The following is a 26584-nucleotide window of genomic DNA, read 5'->3' on the forward strand; positions in this document are numbered from 1 at the left end:
GCTTTTTTTTTTTACAATGACTATAAAAATAACTGAATCATTTGTAATGATGAATGTTATAAGATTGCAACATAATGCAATACAGTTATGATTTCAAAGAGTATAGGGGGAATTCAGGTTGATTGGGACACTTTTCCCCAGTCATTTCAATTGCAAACGTTTTCTGAATCATTTGATTTTTGTAAACTATCCGATATGTCTGTGTGGCAAGAAGCCTATGGGCTCCAGTTCACTTGCAATGCAAGTGAGTACGCCTGCGCCTCATCATTATTATATTGTCTTATAGCCTATTTGCTCCTTATTTATTAAATCCAGGCAATTGGCTGATGAAACATGATACAATTTATATAAAACTAAATTAGTTTTAAAGAAAGGCTTTCTACAAAACAAAACTTGATGAAGTGGTCAAAATCATGTCTGAACCACTTCATGTCTTCTAGCATATTGCACATCGCATGATGTGTTATATTTTACTCATGCTGTTCACTTTTCATAATCAACATAGATAAAATTAAAAAATAACATTAGGCTATAATATAAAGACACAATACATTTTTAATGGCTACAAGAAGTATTGTTTACAAAATGTTTGACTGTTACTGTATTTAGGCTATAGCAGCTGAGCAGAAATTAGTGAACAAAAGCTTTATTGAACTTTTTTTTTTTTTAATGCTCCTCTGGACTAGTATATCAATTGGCATGAAAAGAACCTTTACATTGAATACTGACTATTTTCATTCCTCAATGTCAGTGTAATTTAGAGAACAACCTTTGGTTTCTTTTTAAATTTATATATTAATATTAAGTTATTAATGTATTAGTTATTAATTAGTATTAATGCACCCATGCATTTGTGCTTTATGTTTACTTGTGCTGAATCAGCAGTGTGTGAGAGAAGCATTATTCTGTAAAGGAGTGGCCTGCATTTCCCCTATTTGCCCAGGCAGTCTGTAACTCCTTAAGATGGGCGCCTGCCCTGATGGGTATTGATTTCTTTGTGAAAGTACACCTAATCCATTGGGTTATGTTGCTCTTTTAAAGTGTTCTCTCTAAAGTGGAAATGGTTGAGTAAAGAAAAGCCATGTCAATCTCTGCTAGTGTTCACATTTAACCATATACACGTTTTGCACTACTTTGCATTAGAGACATACCAGTAACTAACCCATGGATTTTTGTGTAAATTACTTCAGGTACAACAAGAATCAAGAAAAAGCCAAGGAAGTCTCAGGAAAACTTAAAGACAACAGGGAACTTCAACACTTCCTTCAGAACACACAGGATGTGAGCATTACTTTACAAAATTTTCATTGGCAAGATCTCACACTTTGCTTATAATAAAATGTTCTTTGTGATACTTTCTCTCATTCAATAAACATTTACGTCTCTCTTTTAGCTTACACTTTGGATAAATGAGAAAATGCTGACTGCACAGGATACATCATATGATGAGGCTCGAAACCTTCATAGCAAATGGCAAAAACACCAAGCCTTCATGGCAGAGCTAGCATCAAACAAGGATTGGCTTTATAACATTGATAAGGTATATAGCAATTTTATGTGTACCATATAATAGAGCACAGCAGTTGGGAGTCAGAAGTAAACATTTTCTCCATAGTGGAAATGATTTAACAATATCTTTCATAGACAGACCTACCTTGAGCTTTGATTAATTGTTTTGAATTGATGAAATTATTATGTAAGATTTAGTTGAAGCCTTTGGTTCACATTATTTTAAAATTGTGTTGAATAACACTTATACAATTTACTGGCTCCTTCTAATGTGTAGCATTATTTCAATAATTCCTTAGTAGCAATGTGTTCAAATAATTGGAAAAATTATGTGTACATTGAACCATGTTCTATTTAGGAGGGACAAGAATTGATGGAATCCAAGCCTGAGTCTGAGCCCATTGTTATGGATCGTCTTGCTAAACTTCATGAACTATGGGATAAGCTGGAGAGCACCACACAAGAAAAGGCTCGGCTGCTGTTCGACGCAAACCGTTCTGAGCTGTTTGATCAGAGCCTGGCTGACCTTAAGAAATGGTTGGCTAAATTGCAGCAGCAACTCCAGGGGGATGTGGATGAAGAGGTCAAGGATCTTACCAGTGCAAACATCCTACTGAAGAAGCATCAGGTGTGAGATTGAATTTGCTGTGTGACACAATGTACAATTATGGTATATTTTGGTCTGTGCATTGATCTTCCATATCTGGTGGTAGTTTAGAAGATACTACATAAATACTACCCTTTTCTTCCCTAGATAACAGAGAATCAAGTTCGGGATCGTGCACGGGAGCTGGAAGAACTTCAGGAAGCTGTACAACAGCATGCTTCCCTAAGAGAGGACCAACCCGAATTTGAGGTTGAGCAGCAAACTCTTCAGAGGGACTTCCAGAAGCTCCTCACACCTCTCACCCAACGCAGGGGCAAGCTGGAGGCTGCTAAGGCAGTGCACCAATTCTTCAGAGATCTTGCAGATGAGATAGTATGTACATACCATACCCAAACTATAGCTTTTCAGAGTGCATCATTCTTTTTTTATTTATTTTTTTACTTTTTCCTTCTAAAGAACTCTTACATAGATGTTTTCATTTGTTCTCCACAGCTCTGGGTAAACGAGAGATTACCAATGGCAATGTCAGAGGATCATGGCAACGATCTTCAGACGGTCCAACTTCTGCTCAAGAAGAACCAAGTGAGTTTTCAAAAAAAAAATCCCCAAAAAACTTACCCCAAAAATCATTCCCGATCATCAATGACTTGACATTATTGGAAATAGTTTATAGTATATTCATTAAACCCCTTTCATATACACCATTCATATCCTGTACAGTCATTACAAAAGGAGATTGATGGTCACCAGCCACGCATTGATGAAGTGTTAGAGCGTGGCCGGCGAATGATGGCAGCAGCAGAGGGCAGTCCAGAGGAAGAACACATGTCTGAGGAGATGAAGAAGCTTCAGGAGGTGTGGACAAAGTTGCAGGATGAGATGGACAAACGTAGGGCACGGCTCTATGGCTCTAATGAGGCCCAGCAGTATTATAATGACGCAGATGAGGCTGAGGCCTGGATAGGGGAACAAGAACTCTACATGATTGCTGATGAAAAGGCCAAGGTAAGACTAGATAATAGAATGCAAAGAGCTTATGAATATAAGTATTGATTTATGTCTTAAATAGTCTTCAAAATGCCAAGTTATGTCAACTCTGTGCTAGTTCCAAATTCTTTGTACAGAGCTGCCATTAAAGCTATTATAAAATAAACTGTCACTGACAATTATTCTCTCTGGATTGTAGGATGAACAGAGTGCTTTGATAATGCTGAAGCGACATCTGCTTTTGAAGCAGGCAGTGGATGACTATGCATACTCCGTCCAGCAGTTGGCAGATCGTGCCCAGAAGATGCTGGCTGAAGAGCATCCAGATGGGTATTTTGGACTGATTGCTTGTATACATACAAATCAGGCATAACATTATGACAGGTGAAGTGAATAACACTGATTATCTCTTCACCGTGGCCCTGTTAGAGGGTGGGATATATTAGGCAACAAGTGAACATTTTTTGTCCTCAGATTTGATGTGTTAGAAACAGGAAAAATTGGCAAGCATAAGGATTCGACCAAGTTTGACTAGGGCCAAATTGTGATGGCTAGACAACTGGGTCAGAGCATCTCCAAAACTTCAGCTCTTGTGGGATGTTCCTGGTCTGCAGTGGTCAGTATCTATCAAAAGTGGTCCAAGGAAGGAACAGTGGTGAACCAGCGACAGGCTCTTGGGCTCATTGATGCTCATGGGAATCTAAGGCTGGCCCGTGTGGTCTGATCAAACAGACAAGCTACTTTATACTTATTTCATCAAAAATATCTCAATTTGTGTTCTGAAGATGATCAAGGGTCTTACAGGTTTGGAATGACATGAGGGTTAGTAATTAATGATAGAATTTTCATTTTTGGGTGAAGAATTACTTTAATGCTGGTTCTGATAGAAAGGTGTCAGAATACACAGTGTAGTTTGTTGCGTTTAGGGTTGCATAACCACAGAATAGTAAAAAAAAGTGCCAACGAACAGTGGACATGTGAGCATCGGAACTGGACCACGGGGCAATGGAAGACGCAAGCCGGCGTAGACAGTGTGATGCTTTGGACAATGTTGTGCTGGGAAACTTTAGGTCCTGCCATCCATGTGAATGTAACTTTGAGAAATACCACCTACACCTGCAGGCCATGTACACCCTTTCATGGAAACTGTATTTCCTGGTGGCTGGGGCCTCTTTCAGCAGGATAATGTGCCCTGCAACAAAGGAAAATGGTTCTAAGAATGGTTTGAGGAGCACAACAACTTGGCCTCCAAATTCCTCAGATCTCAATCCAATCGAGCATCTGTGAAATGTGCTAAAAAAACAAGTCTGATCCATGGAGGCCACACCTTGCAACTTACAGGACTTAAAGGATCTCCTGCTAACATCTTGGTGCCAGATACCACAGCATACCTTCAGGGGTCTAGTGGAGTCCATGCCTCGATGGGTCAGGGCTGTTTTGCCAGTAAAAGGGGGACTAACACAATATTATTATTATCATTATTGTCATAATGTTTTATATATATACATATATTTAAAGTGGGCCTATGCAGAATTCACCTTTACATTGTATTTGAACATAAATCTGTCAGCAGTGTCCTGGCTCTTCTAAGCTTTATAATGGCAGTGACTTGTTGGGTCATTTTTAAAATCTATAAAAGTGCATCTATCTACCATATAACTGCGCCACATGACTGGGATTAATAAAGGCCTTCTGAAGTGAAGGGGCACGTTTTTATAAGAAATATATCCATATTTAAACTTCATAGACTAAAATAATTGGCTTTCAGAATATGTTTCAGTTGTTTTAGTTTACAGATGTTTTAGTTTTTGGCAGCGTATTACATGAGCTATAAAGGCTCTGCCCTCTTCTGGAAAGCGGGTGGGGAGCTGCAGCTCATTTGCATTTAAAGATACATGCACAATACACAAAGACACTTAAACTCAAAAATGGGCATTTACAACATGGTATAATAAATTATCTGTAGGGTGTTTTGAGCTGAAACTTCACAGACACATTCTGGGGACACCTGAGACTTAAATTACATATTGTAAAAAAAGAGCATAATAGGCCCCCTTTAAATAATGAGTTGCATGTTGAGATGAGGGTACTACGCTGAACTGAACCCTGAGACAGACCAATGCAAGTTAAAACACTCTATAAATAAGATTAATCTCTATTTGTCTGTATGTGAAGAGAGGCCATCATCCGGAGACAAGGACAAGTGGATAAGCAGTATGCTGGGCTGAAGGAGCAAGCAGAGGATCGAAAAAAGAAGCTGGACCACACATATCATCATTTCTTGCTGAGTCGTGAAGTCGAGGATCTTGAGCAGTGGATTGCAGAGCGTGATGTGGTGGCCTCTTCACAAGAGATGGGCCAAGACCTTGACCATGTGACGGTAAAGCAGAACTTACTCACATACAACTGATACAAGCACATATACTACCTCTTGCACAAAAGAATGTTTTGTCATGTACAATGCAAGAATTTCCATATTCAGCACTAGTATATTGTGTTGTTAAAGTCATACTTAATCAATATTTTAGATCCTGCGAGATAAATTCAGGGAGTTTGCGCGGGAGACAGGTACAGTGGGTCAAGAACGTGTAGACACTGTAAACCAGATCATAGATGAAATGATCGAAGCAGGCCACAGTGAGGCAGCAACCATGGCAGAGTGGAAGGATGGAGTCAACGAGAGTTGGGGAGATCTGCTGGAACTCATCGACACTCGTGCCCAGCTCCTCACATCCTCCTATGACCTGCTTAAGTAAGTATAGAAGAACTAAATTGATTAAATGTCACTAAAGAGTTCAGTGCTTTTACTAGATTATATTATTCCTACTGACACACTGTATCTCACGAAACAAGATTACAAATGATTTTACAGTACCTTTACCTGTATAAAGAGTCATATGAGGTACATAAATTCACTGGAAAATATTATGGTCTGTGAATTTGGTCAGGTATTTTTATGATGGGAAGGAGTTGGTCGCTCACATTGAGGAAAAGAAGAATGAGCTTCCTGATGATCTGGGAGAAGACTTTAGCAAAGCAGAGTCCTTCCACCGAATGCATGCTGGATTTGAGAGGGATATAAGCTCCCTGGGCAAACAGGCAAGGAAAACACATTACACAAACAACTGCTTTTGTGTTTTCTTCTCAAGAAATCCCTGTGCCTTGTACATATTTATAAGTCAGTGGCTTGTATAGAAAATGTCAAATGTTATAATTGAAAATTAAGGATGGTCCATATTCTCCTTGCAGGTGAAACAGTTCCAGGAGACTGCAAATAGACTGCGTGCCCAGTATGCAGGAGATCAGGCCAATGCTATTCAAGCAACTGAAAAAGAGGTTGTGGAGGCCTGGAAGGGTCTATTGGATGCTTGTGAGGGTAGGAGGAAGCGACTGGAGGATACAGCAGACAAATTCCGCTTCTTCACCATGGTGAGAGACCTTCTGGCCTGGATGGAAAGCATCATTCAGCAGATAGAGACACAGGAAAAGCCACGGTAAATAAATGTATCAGTGTGGTCATCACAGCAGAGGTGTCCATGTTCCATTTTGTGATAATGTTTGTTTCTTTTTGTCCACTGAAGAGATGTTTCCTCAGTGGAGCTCCTAATGAAGTATCACCAAGGAATCCGTGCTGAGATTGAGACCCGTGGACCAAAGTTTAATCAATGTGTAGAACTAGGCCAGGCCCTCCTGGAACGCAAGCATAAAGACTCTGCTGAGGTAACAGATACATGACAGGCAGCAGTATTGCAGTCTGCCTTGATAAAGTATCTGGAAGGAATTCATTCTCATTTATACTTGTACTCACAGATTAAGGAGAAGCTGAGTCAAATGGTAGAGAAGAGGAAAGAGATGATGCTCAAATGGGATGATAGATGGGATTGGCTTAGACTTTGTAAGTCGACAAATGTCAGTAAACACACATGAAAAAACAAACCCTAAAAGTGCTCACAGCTGCTTATAATTATATCTCCTTCTAGTGTTGGAGGTTTGTCAGTTTGCTCGGGATGCATCTGTGGCAGAGGCTTGGCTGATTGCCCAGGAGCCATACGTAGCGAGCAGGGATCTAGGCGAGACGGTGGATGAGGTTGAAAAACTGCTCAAGAGACATGAAGCCTTTGAGAAATCCACTGCTACATGGGAAGAGCGTTTCTCAGCACTGGAACGTCTTACAACAGTAGGTTTTGTGTGTGTTTTAACTTTGACATGTTTCAAACTCACCCTACACCATTTGTGCTACAGACATTAATAGTACCTCAAATCATTTGAATTGTTTGCATTGGCAGGCACTACTCACGTTTCCTTCAGAAAATGCAAAAAAAGTTATTGACTATTTATAATCTGTTGTAGTTGGAGCTGTTGGAAATTCGGAAACAACAACTGGACATAGAACAGTATAGACCAGAGGCAGAGAAAGAGAGCAGGTAAACATGAGATCTGGGAACACCGTATTTACCTTCTTCCATATTCCATATTCAAATTTGACATCTGACCCCCAGGAGAGAAGACACAGGTTTTGCAGAGGAGTCCTCACAACTCTACCCCACAGAAGAACAGTCTCTGGTGAGTTTAGTGCAGCTTTTTTGTATTCGAATCTTGCCATCTTCTTTCTCTTCTTTATACTAACAACATTCTTTGTGTCAGATAAATGTTTACATTTCATATTGTCATCTCTTAATGCAAATACAGCCTATCATATTATTTTACTCCTGTTTGTACTGCACAATGTTTGTTGAAATAATAAAGGTATTAATATAATACTTTGTTCTTATGTGGTCTTCAGTCTGGTTTAGGAGTAATAGAGGCTAGTTCTGGTGGTGTTGATGGCACAGCAGGAGACTCCACTGTGCCTTTGATCTCAGAGATGCAGGAAAGTGGCTCACTAGAGATGGACCCTTCCACGTCCATTCAGGTTACCAAAGACACAGAAAAAGCTGCCACGCTTCCCACTGAATCTTCACAAGTTGAACCAGTCTTGATGGAGGGAACTCTAGCACGCAAACATGAGATGGAAGGACATAATAAGAAGGCATCCAACAGGTTAGCTGTTATTTTTGTTGGCCAGCAAAATTATGTAATTATTGGTCTTTACTGGGGTATCACTATTAATAGTTGGTGATACTTTGAACCGATTCCTAGCCCTAAGTATGAAACTTTAGCACATAACTCCCAGAGCACATAAATGATAAGTGAACAAACTTGTAATTTTCACCTGGCAGACAATAAAACAGATTCAAATACTACAGAGCTATATTGAAGGACCCAAGCAATATCTAGAAACCAGAATAGCTCTTTTGACTTGAACCACCCAGAACATCCTAGCATTGCTGCAGTTAGTTTTGTACAGACAGCCATTTACATTTTCAGAAGAAATCTATTTGTCTTGATTAAGTATAATGATTGCAAGTAGCCATCATGTTACCAGTTCATTTCAAAATTAAAAACAATCTTTTCTCAGGTCCTGGAACAACCTTTACTGTGTGCTCAAGCCTGGACAGCTCTCTGCCTACAAAGATGCCAAGAGCTTTAGTCACAGTGTCACCTACCATGGAGAGGAACCTCTGACCCTCACCAATGCTTTATGCGAGATCTTGACCAACTATAAGAAAAAGAAGCAGGTGTTCAAACTCCGGTATGGTTCTCAACCTTTATAACAAGTAAAACAAATCAAATAATGTAAGTGTTGTAAGTACATAACATATAAGCCTCGCTAATCCGTTTTATTCTTGTTCCATTTCCTGGTTTCTTAGACTTGAAGATGGAAGTGAATATCTGTTCCAGTGTAAAGATGAGGTGAGCTATTGACGGCTTCTTTCAACTAGCCCCTTATTAGTAGCGTAATCTTTGAAATAAGCAAGTGAACAACTACATTGATGGTTAATGTATGTTTTGTCTGTTTGTCCACAGGAGGAGCTCCAGAACTGGACTCAGGCTATTGAGCAGGCAGCACAAGCTCTGACAGAAGAACCAGTCGCAGGGCCATCAGGAGTGAAGGCACAAAGCCTACCCCCACCTTCTTCCACTACTCTAGAGGTCCCCTCAGCCAAGAAGGACAAGGAGAAGAGGTTTAGTCTGTTCACGAAGAAGAAATAAACTCCTGGAAAGAATGTGACAGGTTTATGACACCATCTTTTCTTTTCTTTTTTTTTTACATTATATTAATTTGTAAGATTTTAGCTATATGATATGTTGTAGATTACACTGCTGCCTGTATCTAAGCTAATGAGGCGTTGCTAATGTCCACATGTATTGCTCTTTATGTTTTGTTGTATTTTCCTATACTAGAGTCACATACCACATTCACTCTGATTGACAAATAAAAGCACAGGAACCTGAACAAATTTAACCAAAAATATTTGTAGGAAAATATTTTGCTCTTTTTGTCTTGATTTTTTTTTTTATGTGTTGAGTTTCTTCCAGGCATGCTTCACTATGTATTTTGACTATAAATAACATGCATAGTTTTTTTTATTTATCTGCCTTATTCCTTTAAAATGGTTGCACATGTAATACTGTGTTCTTTGCATTGGAACTTATAGAATTTTCACAGAGACACAGGAAAGGCGTTTCCTGTTGTAAATGGCACTCAGCTAGCAGGTGTGGTAGTAATGAAGGTGTATGGTGTTACATGCACTATATGCAATAAGCAAGCACAGTGTTTAGTATGATTTTAGACTGTCCTAAGTGTTGTAAAAGCTATTTTCCACTATTCCAACAAACATATGAATATGAATATTATAATAATATTATATTCAAATGTGAACATATTAATGCAATTATATATTAAGAAGTACAGTCATAGTTCTTAAGAAAAGACAAAGATGAGAAGGGCCGTTTTTATTTGTTCCAAAACCTCAGCTATGTTGAATATGATTTTTGCAAAGCATGAACTTATATATTTATTTAATATGGTGCTATATCTCGAAGATAAGAGTTTTACCCTCTCATAACTCAGGTTCCCCAGGTTTCCAGGCCTGTATCACCCTATAAATACCCTTACACTAGGACAGCAAAACCATTGTAAGCACTAAAACATATCTCTTACATTATCATAACAATAATTAACATTTGAAAGAGTGGTGTACAGCTTAAATAATGCAGTATAAATCAGACTTGGTAGCCAATGAATGTTTAAAAACATGGGGAATAGTGTGTCAGAAATATGAATGTAGAAGAAATGGTGAAGGGAAATTTTACCTGTAACAAAAAATACATAATAATTATAATAATCATAACATATCCTATATACAACTTAATACATATATCTAGATCATACTAAATTAAATATTCATTGCACATAACATATTTTATTTGTCACACAAGTTTCTGAAAGGTTGCATCTTTAAAACATTATCTAATCTTTGATTAGAATTCAGATGGCCTGTTTTCAAAGTTTCTCTCAGTATTATACCTTGAAGTATATATACACTGCTACAAGCTAAAATAAGTAAGGTTTTAAAATAAAATGCAGTAACATAATTTTTAACAGTAGTTAAATTTCATCTCACTGTTGGGTTTATGTTTACAGATTACAGAGTCATGTGTTATGAGGGTCAGTGTGGTGCTTTATTAAGGTGTTTTTTTTTGTTGGCCACTTCATCCTGGACCTCCAGATCTTTCTGTTTTATTGCTTTAAACACATTGCAGTCTACTTTAGAATGAACTCTCTTTCAACTAATATGCCTCCATTCTCTATTCTCCTTTTATATCTGTATGTTCAATGCAAAATCACATATAATACATTGAAAACAAGGATTGACTCATTTTGAGAGTATGGAAATCAATAAACTCTGTTTGCAGTAACCTTTGCCCTTTTTTGTCTTTTTTTAAAGCCTTTAGTTTACAAAAGTCAAGCACCCCCCCCCCCCCCTCCCATTTATATACAGACAACATTAGTAGTTTCTCTGGATTTATTATTTATTCTGTTTGAGGAAAATTAACTTTTATCGTATTTATTCCACAAACTTCTGACAACATTTCTTTCAAATTGCAAATAAAAAATATTGTCATTATTTATTTGCAGAAAATGACGACAGGTCAAAATAATTAAAAAGATGTCATGTTTACAGAACTTAAAGTTTATATACATTTTTAATCAACACATTACTATATATATATTTTATTTTAACTTAGGGAGAGTTCAGAAATCAATATTTGGTGACGTCTTGGCATGCTTCCCATCAGTCAGTCAGTGCTGTTGGATGACTTTATGCACTTTAAACAATTCAAGCAGCTCAGCTTTATTTAATGTCTGGGGACTCTCTTGCTTGCATTCCAGAGGTTTCAGTGGGATTCAGGTCTGGGGATTGTGAAGAGCAGAAGAGTTAATTTTCTTTCAGGATAATCTTTAACATGGTTTGAGTTATGCATCATTCACAAAGGTGTATCTGCCTGTGTTGCTAAAAACTTCTTGCTTTTTTAATGCTTTACTTCGCATTATTCAAGGTCTAAAAACATGGCATATTTTTTCGTCATTTCGACCAGTTGTTATTATCTGAAAATAAATGGTCTTCATGACAATATATATATTTTTTGAAATGTGGAAGACATTTTTGTCTAGTGGATACCGCCCCCAATTTTAGGTTCATCTCAATTTTACTCACACATACATAATAAATCCAGAGAAGTTTTGCAGTGGTCATTATTTTCCAGATTACATTAGTTCTACTTTGTTAAATGTGCATTTGTTCTTATTGACTTGTTCTTCTATTTGTTGAGTATACAAACAGTATGATCAGGTGAGGTGCAATTATTTTAACCAAATTTTAACAAACATTGTTCAAATATACCACTCTTTCCCTGTAGAAGACACTGCTGAGTGAGAAGTATGACAAAGAAGAAATAAGGAAGTGTTATAAGAAAATATTTAGATTAGATTATCACCACTTAGCAATAAGATGTATAAATTAGTTTCTTTTTATGTTTTGTGTTTAAGGAGTTGTTTTTTTATGTTTAAAGAGCATGAAAAGAAAATAGATTTACACATGTCAGTAATGACAGAACATTTCAGAAATCAGGTTACATCATAGGACATAACACACCTGAGCCCAGATGCGGAATTGCACTCAAGGCCCGATATGATGTATGTTGGTATATCAAGTGGCAAATTGACACAAACCTTTAGTAACTAACTTACATTTATTTAGAACTGCAAGTTATCCCTGTACGTTTCAAGCATTCAATCTTTCAAATAAGGCTTATGTAGGCCCTAATAATATATTTTTAATTGCCCAAACTTTTCCGTGGTCTTGCGTCAACAAATTATATTCTTTTGTCAAATTTAAGTCAGGCGACAACCAACCGCTCTCTGAAACACAAGGTTCGTTTTTGTGCACAAAACATACGTAATGAACGTAAATTAGGCTATGAAGCCTGAAACCAAAGATAATGTGTATTTTATTTTTCATATATTTTTATTGTATTCAAAACCCGCGGACTTGATTCTAAAAAAACAAAAACCTGAGGTTGCAAATAGAGCTACTGATTCATGATGTACATAAATTACACGTACAATATACATGTTACCTGCTGAGGGTGCCAACGAGCTGTACAGTTGAGGTCTGGTTGTCCCGACAACAGCTTGGCCTATTGGTTACGTCATTTTGAATGAAACCCTGTGGCCAAGAGTCCGCTATTGGTCGATTAACCGCCCCCCGCCCGTGGAAACGTGCAGCTGATTGGCTAATGAGCATGTCACTCCCCTGTGCTCTTCGTGTGCGGGACTGCGGGTACAGGTTGAATACGCGGCGACAAAGTAACTCGAGCAATAGCCGAGAGTAAATGGCGAGAAGTTGAACTTTAACGGTTCAAGTCCGCTTACACTGTAGCGCTTCACTCGTGTGTTCGTAACCTTTCACTTTTGGGATTGCAAATCATTTTAAAGTTGTTTTTTTTAAACCAAGGAATGTCTTTTTATGTCCAGAATGGAGTTAATTCGCGTCCTCTGCATTGTTCTGCGACGGGCAATAATGTGGAGTACCTAAAGCCTTAGACGAATCCGACGCACTTTGTGTTTTATTTATTTCTTTAGACGCACTTTAAGTTGCACACTATTTTATCTCTTTCGTGGGTATTTTGTGTGCTGTTCCCCCAAAATGGATATTACAGTGTCTGAACTGATGTCTAACTTCATGGATTCGCCGCTTGTGGTTTGGGTAAGTCACAAAGACATGATGGCACCTGCTGTGTGTGCGAAGTTTGCATTTGCGTTGTGTAGCCTAGTTCACTAGCGGTCAGTGACAGTGCCGAACTGAGCAATTATAATGTGGGCTGGATGTTAGCCTATATGTTTTTTTTAAATCATCTGTAGGCCTACTGTAAAGTGACTATGCTCTCCATTTAGCAGATATCTCTAAGCATATTAAAATTGTGCCTAAACTTTATTTCAACATTTAATTAGTGTTGTTTTTTTCTTTTAAATCTATATTTAATTAAAAAAAATGTGTGATAACACATAAAATGATAAAATGAGTGATAACATTTTATAAATACCAATTTATTAATTACGTTTTACTAGTAATAGTTATTTTTTATATAACCTTTAAGTATATATTGCATTCATATATTTTTCCATAAATGTAATGTAGCAAACAAACATTTTCTTCTAATATGTTAATATATGTTAAATATATGTTAACCATAAGTTAGATGTGTTTTTAAACTGTACACATCAGTTTAACATGACTTTTTTGTGTGCACAGTACATACACAAAGAGTTTAATGACAGGTGATAGGGTTTGGCAAAACTTGCGGAACTTCCTATGACCCCCTTACCCTGACCCGTGTCCTGTTTGACTGCGCTTTCTTTGGCCAGTGTCTAGTGTATGTCACCATTAAAGGGTTAGTTCACCCAACAATGAAAATTCTCTTTATGTCATTCCAAACCCATAAGGCTTTCATTCATCTTCGGGGCACAAATTAGGATATTTCTGATGAATTCTGAGAGCTTTCTCTCGCTCTCCATTGACAGCCTACGCAACTACCAATTCCAAGCCCCAGAAAGGTAAAGACATCATAAAAGTAATCCATATGACCCAAGTGGTATAACCTCAATTTTATGAAACTATACTATAAGGGCAAACAATATGATTTACCTCTTTATTTAAAAAATATGAATCTCCTACGTGCGTTCACTCAAGCACCATAACACATGCATGTTGTGTTGCTGTGAGAGCAGATGTTGTTGCTTGAATGTGCAAACCCTTAGATTATAATTTAGTAACTAAAGTGGTGAATTATGTTTTTTTTGTGTGTGTGCAAGGAAACGCTTGCATTGCTTCATAAACATTGAGGTCACATGGATTTCTTTTATGATGTCTTTTTTCTGTGGCTTGTAGTTGCGTAAGCTGTCAATGGAGGGACAGAAAGCTCTCAGATTTCATCCGTTTAATTTGTGTTCCAAAGATGAGCGAATCTCTTACAGGTTTGGGACAACATGAGTAGTTCATATTTTAGACAGAATAGTATTTTTGGGTGAACTAATCATTTAACCCACATTAGACAATCATGGCACTCCCATGTTGATGATTGTCTGTTCCCTGATATTTTATAACATTGAAAGTAACACAAGCACAACATATAGAAATGGGAAGACCGTTGTATTTAGGCCTTGGCGTTAACTGTTTGAAACCATTGACAAACAATATTTACTCTTTACACCGACTTGTATACATGTTTCTCTTTACAAATATGTCTACAATTGTGTACACTCTGCAGTTCTGTTCTGAAACCAAAAGCATGGTTGATTTATTGTGCAGCTGTGCATGTATCCTGTCATGATATTACTACTTATTCTTTTTTTTTTTTTTTTTTTTTTTTTTAACAGGTCAAGACTTTTGGACCCCTTGGGTCCAGTTCAGAAGACAAGCTCTCTATGTTCATGGATTTAGTGGATGGCGTTTTCCTCCATAAGATAATGACACACATGTGAGTGACAGAGTCTGAACTGTATGCGTGCGACTGTGCGTAAACGCTGTAATCTAGCAGCTGTTGTGGGCCTATCTTTTTTTCATTAGAAACCACATCCTATCCTTTCCTGCCTGCCATCCAACTGTGCAGACACTCAATCCGAATCTTCACGCTCCATCGGTTTTGTTCCTCTTGTATAATTAGTGTGTTAATAAAGGGTCTGTGGCTGATTTGGGGTTGTACTTTGCCCAGGGTTTTAAGGTCATGTGTTACATTAGTTAGCAAGCATGCAGTATACATTTTAGCTGCTTTTGACTGAACGTTAGGTCACGGAAGTTTTGGTTAACTCAAGCTGTAACCTCAGCTAAACAGGTGACTAGGCAGCACTCGTGCGTGCGTGCGTGCGTGCGTGCGTGCGTGTGTGTGAGTGTGTGTGTGTTGCTAATGAACAAGGAAATCCCTTCTTTGAGAACATTTGAATCATGCAAAGAAGCTCATTACACTTTTGACACCTGAAGTTTGCTTGTCTAGATCGAGCTTTATAAAACCACTGTTGAGTTCTCAAATCCGCTGCATCAGCTTTGTCCTTTAACCTACTTTTACTCAAGCAGCCTTGCTGCCCTCTCTGCCTTAATCAGGGGCTTAAACACTAGACCTCCTCAAACAAAGGAAATATTTTCTCTATAATGGGGGGTGGGCTGGGGGGGCAGGAGGGAGGGGTGTCTTTCATGTCTAATGGGAAGACGACACATGTACTGTATGAGCTGTCCTCGGACACTCGCTGTCCTCGATAAATTATTGTAGCCTGGTGTCATGTTCTCTGTGTATCATGTCACTTAGAAGACTGCCTGCATCAGTTTCATTCCTATAGTTGTCTTAAAGACAACACACAACTGCATTTGCAACCCATTTTGCTTACCTGATTTGAAGTTTCCTGCTCAATTCAAAAAGTCACCATGAAATCAAAACATGAACATCATCATCCTCTTGTAATAACATCTTTTTTTTTTTTAAATATGTACATTGGCGCAAGGACTGGATAATAATCCCTCCCCTCCAGCATCTCCAGCAACCTGTTTTTTAATGCCTTATATTTAATACATTAAATATATCATTCTATATAAGCTCTCCATATAGAAACAATAGTTAGATAAGAAGCATAAGATCAGGGTCAAGTAAACCATTCCACCCAAAACCATTCTAATTATATGTAGTTGGTAAATGTGGGACATCCTTTTCTTTTCTTTTTTATGCTCGCATGTGGCAGATCTGTTTCTGTCAGGACAGTGTGAATGGCACAACCTACATGGTATCGGATCTTTTCAATTCGGATTTGTGCCACTTCCAGATGTTGTACTAATTTGGATACTAATATTGGAATTCATACGACTTTAAGGTCACTCTAGAGCAACCAGACGTTAGGTAGTCAGTGAAGGACAGTGATGTGTCAAAACTCATAAGTATTACAGTGACCGCATGCTGCGAGAAGTCTTTTTATTCTTTTTTTTTTCGCATACAGGTCTGTCCAGGACCATGATCTGTTCGCACTGGAATCTGATATTGGCAACATTTAAAACCAAAAATGTGAACAGCTATACAAAATAAAAATAAAAATCAATAAATCAATATAATATATAAATAACAAAATAGAACAATTAATCAGAATTGAGCACTAAGGCTCGCGGTGTAAATGTAGCCTATATGCAGTATATGTGAGCTTTGGAACAGAATGAGTTCTTGTATATTGTTAGTTTGAAGCATCAGATGTCCAGTCTAAGTGGAGATGTGGGATTCTGAAGGCAACGTTCACACTGCTTATTTCTTGTCACCCACATCCATTAATGTGCCCACACTTGTATGCCTGCAGCAAACCGATACCTTTGCCAGTGTTTTCATGCACCAGGTATGCGGTAAACTCCATCGCTGTTAGCAAATGAGCTCATATTCTAACGCATCCCATCTGGCAGATGTCCTCTGTGTGCACCCTATCAGTCTTCCCTCAACTTTTACCAAACAATCATTGTTTTTCCAACCATGCTGTCAGTTGCTATATCTATGGTCGTAAAAACAGCACAAAAAGTGAAACTCAATGCAGTGTTCTTGGCTTCAGGCAATAGAAAACAGTTGAGCCAGACAGCAGAGAAAAAAAGAAAACTGACCCTGATCTTTTAAGGTTCTTTCACTAGCAAGTGGGAATTTGTGGGCCAAGCTGGCAGAATTTGCATGGCATTCTCACAAAACAAATGTAAATGAGGATCGCACAAACAGAGTCTATGTAGGACCTAAGAACTGTCCGCGCCAAGACGAGGAGCCTCCTCTGAGCGTCACTCAATTCACAGGCTTCAGCCTCTGTGTCCACTGATCCAGCCAAGTGTTATGAAAGCCTAAATGCTTATGTCAGAATAATATGGAAAATATTTGTTGATGTAAAGGATTACATCTACAAAGATTTGTTTTATGACGCAAGGAAAATATCTATATGCAAAGTAACAATGCAATGTTTTTGAGGCAGCTGCACATTAGGTCAAGTGCAAAAATGTATCTTCTAATTAAAATTGCATATTGAGTTTTTTTCCCCTCGCATTACAAACAAAACTTTGTTCTGAATTAGCTAATCCTTTAACGGGGTCATGGATTTTACATTTTTTTAATGTTCCTTGAGGTTCACTTATGTGAATTGTTTTTTGGACAAAAAAATACAAAAAAATTAATAAAATTATATATATATATTATTTTATATTTATATATAAAATTTATATATATATATATATATATATATATATATATATATATATATATATATATATATATATATATATATATATATATATATATATATATATATATATATATATATATATAGATTATAGATTTATAGATTATAGATTTATATTCTAGGGATGTATATAGATTTAGATTTCATTCTAGGGATGGCTCCTTTATGGTTTGTCAGTAAACACCCACTGTTATGATTGGGTAACCCCATTGCAAAGGAAACAGTATCAACACCCACTTGCAATTTCATGTGATGTGAGTATGTTTTTATAAACAAAATCCATATAAAAACAATCACAAAATCATTTACTTATGGTTTGTGATGCAGTTGGTGTCAGATCCAAAACAGTTGTCTCCTTTATCCTTTAACTAAAGTTTCTTTGCAAATTTTCCGTTACACTGTCACTGTGCCTCGTTTACAAAAAAATATGCTCTGAACAAACATGTACTCCAGCAATGTGATCCAGGACACCATTAAAATAAACCATCCAGGGCTGGGATAAACGATTATTTTTTAAACGATTAATCTACCGATTCATTTTCCGATTCGATTTTGATTTTCTCCCCATTAATTGCCTAATAGCAACTTATACATGTTTATTTACATACCTGAATGGAAACAAACATGAATTCCTTAACATTGCAATGTATGATTATTGCTCTTAAAATTCCGAAAAACAGCTTATTATGTAGGTAGCCAATGTGCCTGATACTTTCAGTTGATGCAAACGTTTGTATTTGTGAATAAAATACATCAAATATTATCATAACATCTGTCTTTCTGTGTGCAGAAATTTGTTTTTGTAGCCGTGACAACGAAACGCATGCATGCGCGACTGTGTTAAGAGTGCTAGTTGCTCCGTGCGTGCTGACGGCTCATCCTGTTGACATTTCCGAATGCCTTCCTTCCGAATACCTACAGTTCCTTAATAAAAGCATGCATTCCACACAAACAAACATACATGTGTGTCATTAATATGAGACAAAAAAGGGATTTTAACTGTCGGTCTTGGACATAAATATCTTCATGCCTGTCAGGCTCAGATCGGGTTTGGTTATTACTCTGTCGAACGCGGGCCGGGCTCAGACAGAAAAATTTGGTCCTATCCGCACAAATTGGAATGTATCACGGAATTGTTTCCTTTTAAATGAAAGAATTCCCATACTTAGAGGAACGAGTGCGTGCGGATTTCATTTCTGAAAGTCTGCTGAGGCATTCATGTTGCTACTACTCTCCAATGCCGCCATCTTTGTTTTGGGTCTGAGGAATCGACGTGCATATTTTGCGTCTAAGTATTTTTTGTGTCATCGATGATGTCGACGCGTTGTCCCAGCCCTAAAACCATCCACTTGTTTCAGATGCTGGGATCCTCGGAAATCTGTACAGACAACTGAGTCAAAGCAAATATTCCTTCACTTTTCCATTTGTTCTGTTTTGTCAAGCTCAAGTGTGTAGAGTATGTCAGAAACTGAGTGTGTACAGTGTAGATGGTGTCAGGGATTTGTAATGGGTTCTATTTGCTTTTGATGCAACGTTAAGCTCACATCCATTGTAGGCCGTTAAGTGTCACTGAATGCTTGTGGGCAGGGCCTATGGTGTGATTGTGTATTCTTGGATGTCTTGCAAATGTATTTGCCTGTGTGATGTCACAGATCCCACAATATCAAAACAAGAAGCCATTTTGGGATGTTGATTTAAATAAATGCTTTGTTTATATTGAGGATGCTGGTGTAAGCTATGAAAGCTATGAAAGACCTCTGATATGGCCAAAGCCCAATTTGATTTCTCGTGTCATAACCCCTTTAAACAAACAAACTTTCATATTTGTTAGGCTTTTTCATATCACTGTACTGGATCATTGGATGCAATGATGGAAGCCAGTGAGTTGAGTGCCTTTTCTCATTATGATTGGTTTTGCATGTCTAAACTTTTAAAATGCACTCTCATATTAAAGGATGTTAATATGGATTAGAAGTGAATAAATCGCAGAAAATAGACCAAAATAGAGAATAAGGATTTGGGAACAGAAATGAAAGATTCCAGAGTGTAGTCAAGTGGAATAATTCATGGCATTTTCGTTTTCTCATCAATTTGCCAACTGCAACATAACACTTAGTAATATTATTAAATGTCTTGTCACACAGTTTTTTATAAAATAAATCCCATAAAAAATTAAAAAACCGAACCTACACTTGTATTAATTTTAAGGACTAAAGGGAAAATGGATAAAAATACATCCCAGACTGTCACAAAGATGTAAGATTATTACACTACCTCTATGTTGGTTGTCTGAACAACTAGTTGACTGGTCTTGTATAATTAGGATGGATGGATGGATGGAAAAAGAAAGAAAGAAAGAAGGAAAGAGAAAGAAAGAAAACTAGTCGTTCTCACTAATTGATTAGGTTTTTGGCTGGCTTGTCAAACATTCTGCCCAGTTCTATTAAAATTGTGCTTATGTGAAGATTTTCAAATGATCTCTTGTTGCTTTTGGTCCACAGAGACCCAAGCCCCATGAATCAGCGAGTGAACAAACAAGTCAACAATGATGTCAACCTAAGAATACAGAACCTCAACACTGTCATACGACATATCAAAAACTACTACCAGGTAAGCTTTCTTTCTCCATGTTGTGTTGCAACGGGAAAGTACTTTCTGATGATCACTAGAAAGCAAGAGCTTAAAGGGTTAGTTCACCCAAAAATGAAATTTATATCATTAATAACTAATTTGTTTTCAAACCTCAAATAAAGATTCAAACGGTCATGAATCAGCGTATTGATTCATGATTCGGATCGCCAATGTCACATGATTTCAGCAGTTTAACACGTGGTCCAAATGTCACACTTGGACTACTTTGATGATGTTTTTATTCCCTTTCTGGACATGGACAGTATAGTGTGCCTACACTTAGATATGCTCTCGGCTCGGACTAAATATAAAATATCTTAAACTGTGTTCCGAAGATGAACGAAGGTCTTACGGGTGTGGATCGACATTAGGGTGAGTCATTAATGACATAAATTTCATTTTTGGGTGAACTAAACCTTTAAAGAGGATTTTTCTTTAAAAAGACTGCATTATATGTGTGTGTGTGTGGTTGTATTAGATGCCAGACAGTGGCTGGTCTCTGCAGACACAAGGTGGTGATTTTGGTGTCAAGAGGATTAAACCTGTCTGCAGATGGGACTGTGATTTGTGGGTAGTTGCGTGCACTTTAAAAAATAAATACACAAAATACACAACCGTGTATTTTAATCGTATAGAAGAGTTTCTGTTATGTCAAGCCTGTTTAAACTTCTGATCTTAGTTATTATGTGAAGGCAACCAGTAAAGATGTGCAGAATATTTTAGTTGGTGGGTTGTCTAAATGACTAGTCACTTATGAACGGCATGCATAATTTGATGGTAAGGAGTCATGTCTGCCAGCCACCAATCAGACATGTTTCTTATTGGTATTTGAACAAAAATGTGCTTGTTGACTTCCCTAACTGATCTGTTGATTGTTGAACTAGTCGATCAACCTGAATTATCCATTATCCATAGTACATACTAGGTTGAGCTAATATATATACGTTTTTTTTTTTTTTCGATAGATATTGTATTTTTGTCAGCCAATATTGTAAATTTACATTTTTTTAAATTTATAGTACGTTTGCCATCTCCCAAAGCTAAACTGAAATCTTTAAAACCCCTAAATACTATTTTATATTATATATTGTAATGTCTGAATTCAGTTGTAGCATTAAAGGGGTCATGAACTGGCTTTAAAAAAAGAAAATTATACTGCTGTCCGAGGTCAACTTGTGACATTCACATGGTTTTTACATTCAAAAACATCATAATGAATAATTAATAGGCTATTTTCTACCCTGGTTTTTAGCCTAGCTTCTGAAACGGTCTGTTTTTATGGGCTTGCCACATTGAAGACTTGGAAGTAAACGCCCGTTGTTATGATTGGATAACAGTTTTGCATATTATAAAAAGCTTTGGCTCCTATGTGAGGAATTTGAAAACTTGCAATGTGGAGAAATGGCAACTGGAATTATTCGCCAATAATTATAAACTGGAATTATTCGGTTTGCAAAATGTCTTTATCAAATAAACACAATGATTTCCACCCACCATTAATTGAAATGCTATTTTTTTTATTATTTGTCCGGCCTGATCGGTGGCTATAACCGAGAACCGTGTATAACTAACACACACACACACACACACACACACACACGCACACGCACCTACAAGCAAAGTACTATGTGCATAAGCAAAACTTCACCCTAGACAAATCAGCACTTTCAAAACCTTCGCGATTGTATTTTGTCATTTTTGTATCGCAGCACAATGAACCAACAACACCTCAAACGCAAAGGAAACCTGTGACTGCATTGTAAGTTATGTTTAGTTAGACATGTACATAATTAGTAAATATCAAACATAACAATGCAATACTATATCACATATAAAAATATTTACTCGCATAAATTGTGTTGCATCATTCCTGTCAGATCCAGAAGGCACAGCATAGTTTTTTAATCTTATCCTGTCTGCAAATCCAGTCTCCAGAATATTAGAATCTGAAGGAAGCTTATGGAATGTTTGAAACCTCCAATAAGCTTTATTGTCTGGAAGTTCGATCCGGTTTAGCTCCATGTACATGCACGAGTCGGTGGGCGGGGCTACAGAATTAGGTGTTCTTCTTGAGGCGTTTCACTGATCGATAGTTTACTGAGCCAGCTGTCTATAAAAGCTTTTCTTTGACTGACAAGGTACTTTTCAGCTCTGAAACGAACAGGATATTCTTAAATTACGATGACATTTTATTTGTATTCATTGATTTCTCAAATTATGACAAAGCATAACTTTAAAGCATTTTATTTAAAATGTATGCACACAAAAATAACACAATAATTATCCTTTTCAATACCTCATGGAGTTGAAGGTGGACTAAGTTTTATAGAGAGATTGTAGACATAATGATAGTAATTATTGTGAAGAAAACAGGGAGACATGAAAGGACAGTTTTTCTCAACACTATATTAGACAAAAATGTATCATTGACTCCGTTTCTGATCTTTTAGAAAAGAGTTCTCACTCACAATTACTGCTGGAAAGAGTCTTTTATGTTGTTGGTTTTGGGAGTTGAAATCTTTTGACTGGTTTGGTCGGTTCTGGGCAGCGTCCCACCATCTGAGTAAGCATTTGCCACATCTGACCCCCTTTTCTCTTGGCAGAGCGTCTCAGAAGCATTCCTTGTCAGATCTCACTGCTTTTCTTTTCCAACTTGGTGAAAAAAGTGAAAAAGAACTGATTGTGTGTCAGTCGCTGTGAAATCATTTTTTCTTTACTTACTTGTTTACCATTTTTAAAAAATATAGATTTTTTTTAACCCCCCCCCTCCCCACCCCCACCACCAGTGATTTACAGTGTTGTGGCTTTTTTATTATCGCTTGTCACTTTATCATGTATGGCTAGGACACTGTTATATGTGGTCACTGAAAAAAACTATATTCACAACTATTCAAAATATTGATTGGGGGCGTCTTTGATGGTCCTGCACTTTTGCCCCATTGTAAACTTTTGCCATCCAACAGTTCCCTTCTGTTTAAATGAACACTGCTGTATGCAGCTGAGATATTAAAATAACCTCTTATTATGTATTATGGAGGATTTTTAGCAGAGCGTCAGAATGTAGTAATCACACACACAGTGCTCACTCCTCCAGGGATGGAAGGCCCCCATAACCACATATTTGGCTTGGGTGGAGCTCATCTGTGTTTTTTTTATTTTTTATATATAGGTTACCCAATGAGCTCAGTAATAACTGAGATGTTTGTGTTTTTACAGAAGTGTTCTCATCTTGGCTTAAAGGGGTACTTCAGCACTGGGAAGATGAATCTGTATTTAAATTGGGTCATTACTGTAGTAGAAATATGGGAAAAGATAGAAAATGTATTTTTGTCTCATGGGGATGAAAGACAACAGTTCCCAGAATGCTTCGCTGCCCTACGAGGCCACTCCCAAAGCCACAGCTACTGGATTACTTTCCCACCGCATTCATTTTTATAAAATCAGTTCAGTTAGAGAACAGACACTACAATTAAAAACTGAACGTGTCTTTTCAATATAATGTGCTTTAGCCGCCGTGCGAGTGTTACAGTCTGGCGCCTTTACAGATCATGCCTTTGAAAACTTATCTTTCATAGGAATTAATTTGAGAAGTTGAAACACTCACTTTGGTCTGCCGGCTGCATGCTCTGTTTACATGAATCCCTGCGGCTGCTCGAGCCTGAGTGCTGTGAGTGTGATTTTCTGCTAAAAACTGAAGTAACCCTTTAAGTACCAAGTACTGTAAAAGAGGCGCTATCTGTCAGATATTTTGGGTCAGCGTGGTAAATTGTTGGTTATTCATTGAAATTCTTTACACTGTTGGTTAAACACACACCCTGGGTTGTCTGTGTAGTTTGATACTGGTCAACAGTCTCAGTTTCCTCATGTGGCTTGTCTTAAACACACACAAAGATCAACCAAGAGAAACTGTCCCATATGAACCCGGAAATAGACTTCAGAAAAGCAACATTTGAGCATCTGATTTGGGTCAACGCTCTGCTTAACAGAACCAGATGTTCTGTTTTATCCCATGTTAATCGTTCCCCCACAGACCCACCTATGGGGGTCTAGATGAGGGGGAAGGGTCACTGTAATGTGAGAACTGAAAGCCTCAAGACCCCGTGAAATGCTGTCCTAAAGACATTCGGCTAATGGCCAAAGGAAATGCTTTTGTAACACATTAGCTCTCTCACTGCAAATTAGGCCTGCATGTTTTGTTCTAGTGCTTCAGGCATTGAGACTTTCACTCCTTGTTCGCTATCTTCTCTCCTATGTCGTTCTAAGCTGTGATACACTATGGTGGTCCCTCACATCCCCTGGGACCTAATTAGTACATACCACACTTCACACTTATGTGCAGTCGCTGCATCTTGATAAGAAATTAGGTGGGCACTGGATCGAGTGACTCTGTGTTATTCCTAGCTGCTGTTTACATCTGTTAATCTGTAATTGATTCATTTATTAACTGGATATTATACAACTACTATAGAATTTTACATAATGTTCAACTGACAATAAATGAATAAAAATAACTATTTAACTGTGCAGTGCAGTGAATTTAGCATCAGTTTATTTATTTTTTTGCTAGCAGTACTGTGTCCACATGTAATATGCATGTATCTTAATCTTTTTATCAACAAATTTGCATTCAAACGGATCAGTGCATTGCTTACACATCTGCTATGCAAACGTGTTGCCTTATTTGACACATCATTGGATTGAAGTGCCATATTTGGCTTACAATCAAAAATGACATTTAGTAACACTTGCATACGAAGTGTATACCCTTTATTGCACCAAATTGAGTTTTAAAAATAACCAAATATTTTCCTTTTTTTTTTCTTTTCCCAAATGTGATATCTGTAATTGTTTATCCACAGGTTTTCCTTACCTTGTATAGGTTGGCTTCTGCTTAAATAGTTTTAAATGTAACCTGTGTCTGCATTGTTAAAATTATTTTGAAGAGCCATCAGTTAGATGGATACCAACACCAACCACATTATTGAATATCAATAGTCAATGCCAAATATCTTTACTGTTACATGATCACAATCAATATTATTGACAATACCATTCACAAATGGAACTAATCAATTTGTTGTTTCCCTCATTCTATTAATTTGGATCGATTTGCAGAAATAACTGGAGCGTTCTACTTGAGATCACCACAACACAGAAATCTGAGATGAATCGTTATTCTTTTCTAAGTGCTTTCTCTCTCAGCCATAAACTACATTGTATCTAAATGTCAACAGGGGTCTCAGTCACTGTGTACAGAAATGGCCCAGAAGGCTAGTGAGATAAGCAGATGGCTGGAGACTGGTCTTTTATGCTCATGCGAGCAAGTTTAACAATGGCATTAATTTCTACAAAAAATATCTATAAACTGTAACATGGTTGTTGACATGAAGGGTAAAAAAACACATTTATCTTTTAAGCATGTTCATGCAGCAGCAGCACAGGAAGTGAGCGTGATAAAAGCAGATGATTTTAGTGATTAATTGGTGGTGTTTGCTAAGGCAAGTCTTGCTATTACTTTTGCTTATACTATTTCAAAACCACAAAGCCTTAAACATTGGTGCATTTTTGTCCCATCTTGTTTGTGCTACAGACATGAATGATAGCTCAAGTCATGAGGATTGTTAAGGTGTGCTTACTTTTTGAGCCTTTAAACAAAATCTGTGCATTTGATTCCAAGTTTTGCTCAAGTTGGTGTTACTTGGAAAAACTATATTTTAAACTGCGTTTGTAATGTTTTTGGGAATGACTAAAGATGGTCTTAGAGGGTTAGTTCAGAAGTGCAAGAACCTCTTGCTGAAGCACAAACGTGCTGCTTAACCAATGTGGTTTGTTCTTGTGTGTTACGTGTAACTGCAGGACGTTTGTTCTTGTGTGGCATTCAAGTTCGGTTGAGATTCTATTTGTTTGCTGATCAATGTTTATATGTGTGTAAGCACCTAACCTTAATATGTTTATCATAAAAAGTGACTTAAGAAAATTAGGACTAAATAACTCGATTAATATGGATTAGATTCCAATTGCTTTATGAACTTTTTGAAGGGTCAAAGTTGCAATCTCATAGGCTGTCTATGGAGGGGTCAGAAAGCTCTCAGATTTCATAAAGATCTTCAATTGTGTTCCGAAGATGAATGATTTGGAACGACATGAGAGCGAGTAAATGATGACAG

The 26584-nt window shown here is 37.4% G+C and overlaps 2 protein-coding genes across 3 annotated transcripts in view; both read left to right on the forward strand.

The window, feature by feature from the left end:
• sptb (spectrin, beta, erythrocytic) overlaps positions 1–10906 on the forward strand; it is a 32340-nt gene extending 21434 nt beyond the window's left edge. For both annotated transcript variants that reach the window (XM_067455415.1, XM_067455414.1), the window contains 20 exons: positions 1191–1281; positions 1394–1540; positions 1868–2137; positions 2264–2488; positions 2609–2698; positions 2837–3121; positions 3303–3433; positions 5279–5483; positions 5632–5855; positions 6052–6202; positions 6353–6597; positions 6685–6823; positions 6914–6998; positions 7084–7280; positions 7454–7527; positions 7603–7666; positions 7887–8143; positions 8562–8735; positions 8854–8896; positions 9011–10906. In XM_067455415.1, the coding sequence (XP_067311516.1) occupies positions 1191–1281; positions 1394–1540; positions 1868–2137; positions 2264–2488; positions 2609–2698; positions 2837–3121; positions 3303–3433; positions 5279–5483; positions 5632–5855; positions 6052–6202; positions 6353–6597; positions 6685–6823; positions 6914–6998; positions 7084–7280; positions 7454–7527; positions 7603–7666; positions 7887–8143; positions 8562–8735; positions 8854–8896; positions 9011–9196 (3283 nt within the window). In that variant the 3' untranslated portion in view covers positions 9197–10906. The remainder of the gene's footprint in view (positions 1–1190; positions 1282–1393; positions 1541–1867; positions 2138–2263; positions 2489–2608; positions 2699–2836; positions 3122–3302; positions 3434–5278; positions 5484–5631; positions 5856–6051; positions 6203–6352; positions 6598–6684; positions 6824–6913; positions 6999–7083; positions 7281–7453; positions 7528–7602; positions 7667–7886; positions 8144–8561; positions 8736–8853; positions 8897–9010) is intronic.
• A 1917-nt stretch (positions 10907–12823) lies between these two features.
• Positions 12824–26584, forward strand: part of ccdc88c (coiled-coil domain containing 88C) — a 75803-nt gene continuing 62042 nt past the window's right edge. The window contains exons 1-3 of the mRNA XM_067455416.1: positions 12824–13257; positions 14928–15028; positions 20288–20396. Coding sequence (XP_067311517.1) covers positions 13198–13257; positions 14928–15028; positions 20288–20396 — 270 coding nt within the window. The 5' untranslated portion in view covers positions 12824–13197. The remainder of the gene's footprint in view (positions 13258–14927; positions 15029–20287; positions 20397–26584) is intronic.

Source organism: Pseudorasbora parva, chromosome 10 (genome assembly GCF_024679245.1).
Source record: "Pseudorasbora parva isolate DD20220531a chromosome 10, ASM2467924v1, whole genome shotgun sequence".
Classification (NCBI taxonomy): Eukaryota; Metazoa; Chordata; class Actinopteri; order Cypriniformes; family Gobionidae; genus Pseudorasbora; species Pseudorasbora parva.